Source organism: Macadamia integrifolia, chromosome 5, assembly GCF_013358625.1.
Source record: "Macadamia integrifolia cultivar HAES 741 chromosome 5, SCU_Mint_v3, whole genome shotgun sequence".
Taxonomy (NCBI): Eukaryota; Viridiplantae; Streptophyta; class Magnoliopsida; order Proteales; family Proteaceae; genus Macadamia; species Macadamia integrifolia.
Genome location: NC_056561.1, coordinates 21,565,016 through 21,578,433, shown reverse-complemented (window position 1 = coordinate 21,578,433; position 13,418 = coordinate 21,565,016). Strand labels below are relative to the sequence as shown.

The 13,418-nt window shown below is 38.5% G+C and overlaps 1 protein-coding gene across 5 annotated transcripts; it reads left to right on the top strand.

Annotated features, from left to right (window-relative positions):
• Window positions 1-67: 67 nt before the first annotated feature.
• On the top strand, window positions 68-9,217 carry LOC122079220. 5 transcript variants are annotated; one of them, XM_042645492.1, is made up of 9 exons: window positions 68-556; window positions 661-751; window positions 2,224-2,367; window positions 2,567-2,623; window positions 3,613-5,638; window positions 5,770-5,848; window positions 6,221-6,306; window positions 7,859-7,957; window positions 8,716-9,217. In XM_042645492.1, the coding sequence occupies exons 5-9, from the start codon at window positions 4,991-4,993 to the stop codon at window positions 8,896-8,898; spliced, it is 1,095 nt and encodes a 364-aa protein (XP_042501426.1). In that variant the 5' UTR covers window positions 68-556; window positions 661-751; window positions 2,224-2,367; window positions 2,567-2,623; window positions 3,613-4,990; the 3' UTR covers window positions 8,899-9,217. The 5 variants fall into 5 exon arrangements, 4 of the variants coding, with proteins under 4 accessions (XP_042501426.1, XP_042501425.1, XP_042501427.1 ...); XM_042645491.1 differs by lacking the exons at window positions 68-556; window positions 661-751 and adding an exon at window positions 1,157-1,245; XM_042645493.1 differs by lacking the exons at window positions 68-556; window positions 661-751 and adding an exon at window positions 3,038-3,168 and having other exon boundaries at window positions 1,475-2,367.
• Window positions 9,218-13,418: the final 4,201 nt, after the last annotated feature.

Below are 13,418 nucleotides of genomic sequence, written 5' to 3'. Positions count from 1 at the left end.
AATTTGAATTTATCTCAACACTAAAACTCAGATTTGAGCAACCATCTTAACCCTTGCTATAAAAAGGGGAACGTGGGAAGACGTACTCTACGGAGGCCAATAAACCCACGCTAATGTGAAGAAACTTCTTTGGTTCGATACCCTCTCACACCGAGAGTCCATCGCCGGTGACTGGTAAGCTCTCTCTTTCTCTCTCTCTCTCTCACACACACACACACTTTCTTGTTTTCTCTGCCAACCGCTCTCTATTTCCATTTCATGGAGTTATATCGTAAGGTTTTTAAAACCAAAATCTACTGCAATTCTCTCTCTCACTTTCATTGTCTACGGCTCTCTATTTTGTGTTCATGGAGTTGTTAGGTTAGGTTTTTAGAACCAGAGTCTATCGCTCTCTATTTTGTGCCGTGAATTTTATTTTTAGGTTTGTTAACTCATAACTCATGTGCTCTGTTCATGGAAATGTATCAGTGGCAATCGAAGTGCTTGGGTTTGTTCTCTAGTTCGCCTGCCCATCTACTGGCTCTGCAAAATTGGATTTGGTATTCGGAGTTGTAAGGTTAGGTTTTTTAAACCAGAATCTGTTGTTCTCTATTTTGTGTTGTGAAGTTAATTTTTAGGTTTTTAACTCAAACCTCATATGCTCTGTTCATGGAAATGTAGCAATGTCCATCGAAGTGCTTCAGTTTGTTCTCTAGTTCGACTGCCCTTCCACCAACTCTGCAAAATTGGATTTGGTATTCGGAGTTGTAAGGTTAGGTTTTTAAACCAGAATCTGTCATTCTCCATTTTGTGTTGTGAAGTTTATTTTTATGTTTTTTAACTCAAATCTCATATGCTCTGTTCATGGATATGTAGCACTGGCGATCAAAGTGCTTGTATTAGTTCTCTAGTTCACCTGCCCTCCCATCGAGTTTTAGAAAATTGGATTTGGTATTCTCCTCCTCCTCTCTCTCTCTCTTTCTGGATTTCTCTGAATGTCGCTCTCTATTTGGGTAAGATGGGTCAATTGGCTTTCTCTACCTTTCTCTGAACTAACCCATGAATTACTGGCCAGTTGCATATGTTCCCTTTAACCTTATGCATTTTGCCTTAATCACATGGCAACTTCACCATCGCCTATGTTTTGCTACTATATTTTATATTGCTGGATATCGAGAAGTATACATGTCGACGCTACGAATACTTCCATATAGGCGGCGGCGGCCTTCGCTGAGTGCTCTGTCGCTCGGGTTTCTGGAGCGAGAGGTAATACACCAACAGTAGGATGTTAATGTTGTTCTAAAGGCTTGAACTGTCCACTCTTGTATACACTTATAGATTTTTCCCCTTTTCTTCAAATAGAATTGTTCTGTCATGTTGTACAAATTGTAACTTTTGTCTAATTATTATTCTTGCAGTTTTTGGGTTATACTGCCATAAAATTCATGTATTAATCAAAGGTTTTTCCTTTTTCATGTTCACCTTTAAAACTAAGGGGAAATCTTTCGTACCACAACTGCACCTGAAACAGGTTCATGATTTTGTTCCATATTTTAGTCTCTCTTATATTATTGGATATGCCCTATCTTGGTTGCAAATCGATGTTGATAGCATAAATTCTTACATAGTAGGAGATGAGCATTATAAAATATGAATTGTCCTGTAATATTGTTTGACGGTCTTTCTTTCTAAATCTAGTGGTTTTTGAAAAATTGAAGAGTTTTTTGTGTCCAAGCTAGGTTGGTTTACCTGACCCAGTTTATTTCTTGTGAGACATGAAACAGTCAAGTCAAATCTGCCTGGTTTTAAATTTCGCTCTCTTTGAAATCGCTAATATTGCAGTCATGTGTCGACTGGCAACCCTGTGATTGTGGCAAATCTCATCTTTTCCTTAGGGATTACTCCAACCTTGTGGACTCTAGTTGTGTTTGCACTTCTGAGAATTACGACAAACAAAATTTTGTTTTTTTCTTAAGACAAGTAAACTATATCTTTGTGCCTTTCCTTCAATGATAAAGGGAACCTCCTAGCTGAGGGCTGTGTGTCCCCCTTTTTCCTTTCTCCCTCCTTAGGGGTTGCTAGAATATTCCTCCCTCTTCGGCATATATTATCTTATAAACGGGCCGCCCCCCAAAAAATAAAAATAAAAATTGATAAAGGGAACCTTATTCCAGAAGAGGAATCATTCATTTGAAGTTGTCTGTGGGTTCATGGTTGTTTGCCTATGTTCCTCTCTGATGACAGGAGTTTGAGAGACAGCTAGCTGCAAAATAAGCTTCTCTTCCTCAAGAACCAGCTTCAGATGATGATAATGCTGTAACTCTTCTCGTTCGGATGCCTGATGGTAGCCGCCGTGGCCGTCGCTTTCTCAAGTCAGACAGGCTCCAGGTAGAAATGAAGAAATATCATCCTCTTTGATGTGTAGAAATTATTCTTGATTCGTTAATATTGGTTCAATCTTACAGCTTTCTTCTTTTGCATTGCTGTCACTTTTTGACTTCATTGATGTAATGGATATTTCCTTTTGTATTTGTGTAGAATTTCTCTTGATTCTTTAATCTGACAGCTGATTTCTTTTGTATTGCAGTCTTTTTTTGACTTCATTGATGTGGGTAGGGCCGTTAAACCTGGTACCTACAAACTGGTAATTGTCCGTGCTTATTACTTTCTATTCTTCTCATTTCTGGTATTACATCATCTTTGGTTAATTGATTGCAAACCTACTGAATTAACCAATCTACTATCCTTTTATGCACACACTTTTACTCTCGGTTACTGTTGCAGGAATTATGTGATGCTTATGCTTAGTATAAATCTTGTTATAATAAACAGGCTTTCTGCACTAACCAGTTTAGTCTGCGGTATCCCTTATAACCTAGAGATAAAAAGGCATTCTGTTTAATAATTTCTTGGATATTTCAGGTGTTTGTGGAAATTACAGATAATAACAGGATATTAATGATTCTCTAATTATTATTCTTCCAAATTTTGGGTTATACAGCCATAAAATTCATGTACTAATCAAAGGTTTTTCCTTTTTCATGTCAATATATTTCAGGTCATGTTTCCATTGGCGTGAATTAAAGAAAGAAAAGGGTATTTCATGCTCTGCATTGGATTAGAATGTCTCCTTTTTCTTCCCTCCCTCGTTGACATAATAGTTTCACACAGTTAATGTTTTATATCAAGGTAACTAATGCTCTTGTGACTTCTTTTATTCTGCTTCACTGAACTCAGCATGAAGTACACAAGAAGGTGTTCCTCCACCACCCCACCACCACAACACCCCCCCCCCAAAAAAAAAATCCTTATTGAGTTACCTTTCTCTTGTTTTCCATGTTATGTAATATGTTTTTTAGCGCTTGTATGAGTTCATTAATGAGTTTCCAATACTAGGAACTTGATGTGTTTCACCCCACAAAACTGCCTCATTTATTTTGGCCATGTTTTCTTTGTTTATGTTACTTGATAGCAATCTCTACCATTGACAATTAATTATTTTGTTTCGAAGGTGGTTAGATGTTGACATTTTTATTTTACAATAATGTTCTTGAGTGCCATTTTTTTATTTTTTTGTTAAATATAGTATAATGCATCTGATTCTCATCAAGTAAAATCACTTTATTGCTGTAGGTCCAACTATCCTGTCCAATTTTACAAGTTTCTCTATTTTGTCTCCACAAGATAGACACAGAGAGTAGATTGCAACTTTAACCAATGGAATTAAGGAGCTGCAGCCATTTGCATTTTATTGGGGCAATTAAGAATGGTATGGTGGAGAAAATCATCAATGTAGATTCTCATGGAAGACCAGCCCTGAGGTTCTAAACAATAGAGGCTATATATGAATCTGAAGATGCCAAAAATCTAGGTTCCTGCACAACATTTCAGCAGCAAGGAAGGGGGTTGATGAGTTCGCCATTTGGTTGTGGTGGGGTAAAGATTGACAGGCCGGTTCTTCTCACAGGTGGCAGAAAAATCAAAACTGACCCTGAACTGTGTCATTTAGGCAAGGATGCTTGTGATGACATAAGAAAAGGTGACATGGATGATCTTTGCTTTAGTGAAATGACATTAAAACAGCTTAAGGACAGATGCAAAACAAAGAAAAGGAAACTTCCAAAATCTGTTGAACTGAAAAAAGAACCAGGCTGTCATCTAAGTGAATATTATGCAAAATTGGAACTGAAGGAAGATGAATCTGACCTGGACGATAGTCTCAGCAGTTGGAAATTAAAGCTGAAAAAAGTAACGGCCAAACGGAAGTGCATTAAGAAAGAAGTGCATTCGCCTTCCAAATCTGCTGTTTCAGTTTCAGCATCTGAACAAACTCCAAGTTCACCTCAAAGTATTGGGGATCTAACTGGATCCATTAAATCTGAGATTGAGATTTCAGAAGTGCATTCACCTTCTATTTCTGCTGTTTCAGTTTTAGTATCTGAACAAACTCCAAGTGCCCCTCAAAATTCACCTCAAAATACTTTGGATCTAACTGGATCCATTCAATCTGAGCTCGAGATTTCAGGACCTGAGTTTTCAGAGTGTCATAATTTGGATGGTTTTACCTTTGGTGCTACTGTCAATTCCCACTCTGTAGTTGATATCAGTGCAAACCGATCTGATGAAGTGGCAGGGATATGTGAGAGAAGTGAGTTGGCCATTGGACAATCAATTTTTCTTACTACAGAGTCTCGAAGTTGTGTTGTTACAGAAGTTTCAATCGAATGCTTGGATCAAGACAATTCTCTCTCTTCTCCTGCAAGTTCCACGGTAGGGGATGTAATGGAGGACAGTTTTGCCGGGGTGATCGGTCAAGAAACTCTTTCAGAGGTGATCAATCAAGAAAAAATTTCTTCCCCTGTTTCCGAACTTGATACGAATGTTAGCATTACTCAATCAACTCCTAATGTAAGCCCTATGGAGGCACTTAACTAATAACCAACAAGCCTGGTTCTGATACATGTGGAAGCTATGAAAGCTATTCATTTATGCATGGGACAATTCATGTGAAATGGATAGCAGCTCTGTGATGCATATGCCTCATAAGTTGAACCTTGATGTTGGATTTAGATGCACAAAACCTGACCATGATGGTGGATATATTTTAAGTATGGAAACTGGAGATGGCAGCGAGGAGGATACCCTTCCTGACCCCAAAACCAATGCTACAAGAAACTCTGATGTCCTTTACATGCCATTTCAGAAGTCTCATGAGGACTTTAATTCTCCTAGTGATTTTAGTTCTATTGTTTGTAGTTCACCTACAATTGAGGTGAAGCAGAAATCATCTTTATCAGTAGAGGGACTGATGTCTACTGGTGTTCATACGGGAAATGATGGTGACACCAAGGATGATAACCTTCCTGATCCTGAAACCAGTGTTATGAACAACACTGACATCCTCTACATCTCATCTCAGAATTGTCGTACATGCTTGAATCCTTGTAGCTGTTCGGATGATTTTAATTCTGCAACCGATGAGAAACACTCATTTACCACAGAAGAGGGATCAATGTCTAATATTGCTTACGTAAGAGACTGCTCTGTGAGGGCTGATCCATCTGAGTATACTAGAAGTTGTACAGCGATGGAAGTAGTTGAGAATTTCCATGCTTTGAAGCTGGATTGTCCTCCAAAAAGTCTCCTTTCAACCAGAAAGGTGTGGACATTCTTCTGCTTAATGTCAAATTTCCCTTTTTTATTTTATTTTATTATTATTATTATTATTATTATTATTATTTTATGTGTGTGTATGTTCTATCGAAGTGGTTTATGATAGGTTTTTTTCAGGCCATTTCTCCGACTTCTCAGGCAAAGCCGTGTCAAGCTGTGGATGCTGACTACTTAAATGATGACATAGGTCTTTCCAGTAAGTTCTGAAATCTTTGGATTTTGTTTTATTTGTACGCTGGTATACCCCCGGGGGTTGAGTGAGTGCACAAGACTTTGTCCAGAACATTTGAATAGCTTCACCTCAGTCTAGGATATACAATAACTTAAAAATGTATCATCTATCTTTCTGTACCATCCATGAAAGGGAGACAAATAGAATGGGCAGTGGGAATAATAGAATTGTCCAATTTGCTTACGGTGACCTTCGCCATCTGAAAGTATTGCTGTATCTGTTTATAGCTAGGCAAATGTGCAGCATGAGTGCATAACTTGTGGCATCCATGAATAATAATAACCACTTTCCATATCAAATTTTCTCACTGTTTCTGATTGAGTTTTCCATCAACAGAGTGTAGGGAAAGACTAAGCTTTGGGAAACAGTCTACAATTAGGGCCTCTTCAACAGGATCCAATCTTCAGGGAACTGAAGTCAATGTAAGCCCTCAGAGGTTCATCTTGAAACTGAAGAATAAAAAGATTGGACCTAACTTGTTAGTTCCTAAAGGAATACTCATCTCTCCAAATGTTTCTTCTGCAATGCCACAAACTGCAACTGAAAGCACGTCTCCCAATCCTCTTACAGAGAGTGCTATGGCATTCTCTCAGAGCCAGATGCGTGACATCGAGTCTCTGGGCTGTGAAGCTTGTGAATGAGTTGAAGTGCATGAAGGACATCATAGAAGTAAAACTGCACTCTAAAGTCTATCCATCTAAATCTTTGAAATATACTGTAGATGTTGGTATGCCAACATGAATAGCTTGTAATTTATAATGCCGTTTGTTACCTACCTAGTAGTCTTGACAGAAAATAAAATGAAAAATATAGAGTCTAGAGTACCTATATTTGCTCTTAAACTATAATATCTAGTAGTCATGTTCTACTTTGGAAGTGGTTATAATGTTATTTGATTGGTACATCTGAACTTTTTTATTTGTTGGCTTGTTCTGGTGTCAACAACATGTGCAGATGTTAACAAGGCCCCAATTGCTCCCCATGAAAATCTTGGTTTTAGGGTATATTTTGTATGATATGAGGGTGGTCAAGAATCAAAAATCTTGTTCGCCCACCACCCACACTATATATTTATAGAATGAGTGTCTGAGACTCTGAATAAAACCTCTATAGGTTTATTTAGAATTTGACAACTTTTAACTGCCCCTTGTCTTATTCCCAAATGATTTTAAGATAGGGGTATAAAAGGTTTTTCAAAAACAAGTTGTAAGGGATATATCATTATGTCATTATCAAAAAGGTGGTGTTGTTATGCACATTTCTCAAGTGCATATGTGAAATGACACAATTACCCTCATTGTAAAAAAATTGTATGTCTTGACAAAAGGACAAAAAAAGTAAGGTTACAAATTATGACACCTTGGGGCATGTCAATGAGAAAATCCCATATATATATATATATATACACACATATGTACTCTGTCTTATTCCTTATTATAAGTATGGTATGATGATGTTATAATGTTATTTATAGGTAAACAAATGTATGTATCGTAAAGCAGTATTGATTTTCTAAATCTTGTTTATGTGTTTACAAGGGCAGTTTGGTAGCCCTTGATCATTTAACACTGTTGTCGTCCTATGGAGTTTTTCTTTGAGTTCTAAAGGAATATGTCGGCCCTATTAAAATTCTTTATGCAACATCATCCTCTATTTCACCTTTGATTGAGAACCTATATACCTAAATTTTTTCATTCACAAGGATCTTCAACAGATTGTCATCTGCTTATGAGTTCGATATGCAGATCTTGCTCAACTGTAGGGAGAATACAGAACAGTTCTCTCTTGTGTCCGTATCTTTTGTGGTTAATGTTAAGTAAAGCTGTCAGAACTAACAGAACCTGCCAACCCACATAGATCAGATGTATATCCATCTGTTCACATTTGAAAACAGATTATTTATGTTCATGCATAGCTCCTTGCATGTTCTTTGTTGGGGGCTAATTTATTTTGCTTGATGTTCATCTGTGACAGATGAGAGTAGCTGTTGACAGGGCTGGAGAAGTTGAAGAGACCACAAGAATGTGGCTTTCCATGATGGCAAGAGACTGCAGCCGTTTCTGTAGAATTATGGTTTGTTCTTTTCTTCTTATCTTACTCCTTGTTAAAGATGCCAGCTTATATGATGCTTACCATATGGAAAGATCTCTACAATGACAACCACCCCCACTCTTTTACTTGGGGAATTTTATGGCCAACACAAGTAGACCTTTGGCTTTGCCTTGAGAAATATGGTACCTTATAATCTTATATTGAGCTTCTGTTCAGGAATGACACTGCAAGAAATTTTAAAGAGAACTGCGTCCTTTGGAGTTCTGAAATTTTTTTTTTTGGGGGTTGGTGTGTTGGTGGTTGGGCTGGAAGTTGGCCGACAGGGAGATGGTGATGTGATAAACTCATATAATCATTTCAGGCCAGAAGCTTATTAGCTTCATGTGTGAGCTATCAGGGACGTCCAAGGGCCTATCTACAATGTACTTAAACAGTCTGTAACTATATCAGTAACTAAACAACAGTAATCACACAAGAGAAAGAGAGAAGAAGAGAGTAGAGACTGCTAAGAGAGCTGAAAGAATGCACTTCCAGACTCCCTCTTACCATACTCAATAATAACTTACATCCAGCAAGGAAAGAAAATCCTTGTCAAGTAAGAAAAGAAAAAGAAGTCTAGACTAATTAGGAAAGGAGAAACACCTGATTAGAATAGAGATAATCCATGAAATAGTACGAACAGTACACATGAAAGTGTAACCCCACAGTACAAGGTCCAGTCTTTAACACAATTATTTTTACTTGAAATTTGAATAGTGTTTCTCTTCAATTGATCACAGAGATCGTCTGGAAACAAAGCTGCTACTGCTCCAACATCTAGTTATGGACTTCACAAGGACAGGAAGAAGATATTCTTTGCAGATGAAGTTGGTGGGCCTCTATGTCATGTCAAGGTTTTTGAAGATCAACTGGCTTCTCTCTGTGGCTCTGAATGTGACACTGAGAAATTCTTAGGCAACTAAAACTGAAAGAATTGCTTCTTGTACAATACCATTGTTGATATTTAAAATGCCAATTTCATGCTCAAACAGCCCCAGAAGATCATTTCTGTAATTACAACAAGCCTAAGAGCTCTAAGCTTCTTTTAAGGTCTTGTTGCTTCTCACAAGCATCTTTTCCTACATTGTTATTTCATTGATTTTATTTATTTTGATGAGCTTGTTATGTAATATTTGAAGCTGCTTGATAAAGTACTTTGGCCTGCAGCTTATGGAAGAACTAGAATATGTTTTCTGTCTTGATTCTCAAGTATATTGACAAAAGGACAAAATGGTTTATGCAGAGGAGTGTGTTCTTCTGTGTATGTGTGTGTTTGTGTGTGCTTCTCTGTGTGTGTGTGTTTGTGTGTTTCTACGTGCTTCTGCGTGTCTTGGGTCATTTGAAAACTTGGTTCAGCCCACCTGCTCACCCACAACTTGTCACGTGGCTCATTTCAAAGAATCAGAACCTCTTTTTTAAATATTGGAGAACATTTTCTTCTCTCTGACCAGAAAGGTCCATATCTTCTTATCTTACCCTTTCCCCTGGTGATCCAGTATATATTGTTAAAAATACATGATCTTTAGGCTTCAATGAAACTAATGGTTGCTTTAGGAAACTGTTGTTGTGATTGGGCACTCTGGATTGAACTCTCCCCTTAGTTTACTCCCTGCAAATTAAATAACTACAGAGCAGAATGATATAACAGTTGTTACCATTGACAACGAAAATTGTGACCCTTGTAAGATGAAGACGGGCAATTCGTTGTCCGGTACCCTGTTGCAGTTTCAACCGCCCATCTATCGACAGTTCCTCCTTGGGAACCTGAGGAAACCTTACCAGTGCCAGCCTGAAGCATAAAGGCTGTCATCATGGACATGAGAGGGCTGGTATGTGTATATATAGAATTGGGAAGTTGAATCAAACCATGGCTGGTAACAGTAAGTGAATATATACTGAGTAGCTGTAAATTTAAAATATGGATGTTCCTAAGGAAAACATGCCATTACAGTAGTAAATTCTCATATTCATTTATTTTAACCTCACAACCCCCTTCATGGATTTTATTCAATAAAAACGAAAGTTGAAATGCATAAAACAACTTCATAGATGGAATTTTTCTTGCCTGCAATTCCTACTGCAGTATAGGGTAAGCATCATCGCCTGTCATTGCATCGTCATCGCTTCCGGATGATTCTGAAGTCATATCACAATTGTTCTTCATCTTACGAACACTTTCCAATTCTAAACGTTGGTCGTGTATGATCTTCTTTGATTCAACCCTTTTGTGTTCAAAATAGGCACGCCTAGTTCTTGTACGCGTTTTTGAGATTTCACGACTTAGGATTCGTATATTTTCGTCCAAAGTCGTGACATCCTTCGCCTTGTAAAGGTCTTTTCGAAGGGGAAGCTCTACTCGTAGATCTCTTGCTTCACGGCGTGCATTCTCACGATCATTAAGTAGCTCTTGCATTCTCTCCTTCAGTCGAAGCTCCTCTTTCCCTTTCTCTTGATTCACACTGGGAGCAGAATTACTAGCTTTGGAGCTACTGGACGCCATTATAGAGTTACTTCAATATTTTCAAGGTGGCTAAGAGGATGTTGAAGCGGATGGGTATATTTGTAGTCTCCATACCTACTTCAAATTGTAATAGTAGGTGGTACTTTTAATATAATGTGAATCTTGAATACATAGATGATTCCAAAGGGTAAGTAGTGGTAGGCCATCATGTACAAATTCACTATATTATGTAATAGTGTTCTTCAACATGATGGGCATCTTGAAAAAGTATTATACCAGAGATTCCGAATTGTAATGATTACTGAAGCGTTGGGCAAGTTCTTTGACATGATAGAATATTGAAAAAGTTGCATGCTTTGCTTTGTCAGGATGAGTATAGGTACAACCACTTGGGCAATTTCGGAAAATTTGCAGGATTGCTTCAATAGTATTCATGTGAAGCACCACAACAGTATTCATGTGAAGCACTAGTTACTAACATATATATAGAGGCAATGATGACTATATGGTAAAGTTGAGGAAATTTACTTACGTCACATTCAATCAAACCCAAGTGGAGCCTTTCGAATCGTACCATTGGTCTCTGTAACGTCAGAGTTTGAAGGAATGATAGGCAATCGAATCGATTGCAGCTCGAAACATTAATCAGAAATAAAAACATATAAATTCATATATATATATATATACTAGTAAAAAATCCACGGGCAACGTGTGGCTGTGTGTAAAAACTTGAGTAGGGCAATTTAGTTATCACAAACTTCAAGTGGATAAATTTGTAAATAAAAACCTAATTTTGAGTAATATTGTAATTTTCCCTTGTATTAATTGGTTCAATTTAACCTTAATCCAAAACCAAACTGATCAGGCGTCACCGCTTCCATACCCGACCTAGTTCTGAGAAATCCCAAATCCCCTTACCCTCTTCAATCAATACACGGCCTCACTTCATCACTTCCACCTCCATTATAGCGTATATCATACTGCCGACCCAGCTCTTCCTGCTACCTAGATCAGCGACGACGAGGCAGCGATGAGTTTCGTGCGACCAAGACAGAGCAGCGACCATCTCCGTTCTAAGGATTTCGACTCCTTCCTCTGAGAGACCAGCGAGCAGGTTTCTGCGACATCACCAGTGACGACGGACGCGCGACTTCGACGGACCAGCGAACATCTCCAGTGACGACGGACGAGCGACCATCTCCGTTCTAAGGATTTCGACTCCTTCCTCTGAGAGACCAGCGAGCAGGTTTCTGCGACATCACCAGTGACGATGGACGCGCGACTTCGACGGACCAGCTAACATCTCCAGTGACGACGGACGAGCGACCTAGACGGACCAGCGACAATCTCCGTTCTAAGATTTTCGACTCCTTCCTCTGAGAGACCAGCGAGCAGGTTTCTGCGACATCATCAGTGACGACGGACGCGCGACTTCGACGGACCAGCTAACATCTCCAGTGACGACGGACCAGCGACCTAGACGAACCAGCGACCATCTCCAGTGACGACGGACGCGCGACCTCGACGGACCAGCGACCATCTCCATCCTGCTCGTTGTAAGTTAAAAAAATAAACAATAAAAAGTTAAAAATAATGCGTAGGAAAGGAAATAGCTTAAAAATCACTCTGACAATGTTGTCGCCCTGGTGATGGCGTAATCACGACATATAACTTTGCACAAATCATTTTATGATATTATCAAATGTTTTTCGGCATAGAGCAACACACACAGACGATGATAATTAGACGATGATAATTGATCTTTGGCTGAGGAACAAAATGGATGTCTGTAACAATTGATATCATTATTTATTTATTTTCCTGGTTTTTTTTTTTTTTTTTTTTTTTTGGGTGGGGGTGGGGGTGGGGGTGGGGGTGGGGGTGAATATATTGTGATAATGTTTTTGACTTGTTGTCCAACTGAATATACAACAATGTTTTTATATTCCACTCTACTCTTATGTTTGCACCAGGATGCTTGAGTACGTTGTGGGAACTCAAATTTGTCCAGCGATGGTTCCACAATTTCTTCGTCCACCTTTAGCATTCGACTCTGAGCTTCAAAATTTGAAAGATGAATACAATCGTACAATCACAGAGGTAAACGTTTTGCGAAAAAGATGCAGGTCACATCTAGTGAGTACTCCAAAACGAAAAGCATTCTGTGAAGTTCCACCAAACAGGGTTAAGATACTAATTGCCCTTGAAAATGCCCAAAATGAGATCGACATAATGAGATGTGGGCTCCAAAAGTCATATCTTTGCGAGCGGGAGGTTGAGATTATAAACAACATAAAGAAGGAACGTGAAAATCTGAAACGGCTCAATGAGATTCTTGATGATCCAACTCTTGATGTTGAATCAGTCACTGACGATTTTCCAGGTGGTGGGTATGCTTCGAGCATGGAATTTTGAGATATGCGTATTACATAATTTATATGATTTTATTTTATTTCTCAACATAACAGAGACTAGTCGGGATTATCATGGATGGAGTATTTAATGATCTCATGCTAGGTGAAGTTCTCTGTCCTATAGATTATTAAGATGTTTTGAGATGGCATTTGTGCTCATCGTATGAAAGCTTCAAGCACACATCTTAGAGGTGAAGTTGACATTAAAGTTCATTTTGCAGGTTGAACCAGGAGCCTTTTTTGTTATTTTTTTGTTGGGAGATTGCTTCGATGGACCCGAAGGAATTCAACCCCGGTAGTTAATCATCATTGCAATGAACTACTTGTTATATAGGCATTCCCTTGCGATGTTGGTTGATCTTTTTTGGCATATGTATTGTGTTTGCACAAATAGTACTGAATCAGGTGTACAAACCATTGCGCATTTAAACTCTTTACCAAGGTTTTGGTTGATCGTTAGCACTTTTGATGACAATATTATAAATAGTGAGTGTTAGTTGATCATTTTGGCCAATGTATTGAAGTTCCTTCTTCTATCAAGTCGTAATGACCAATGTTGAGTTGGATG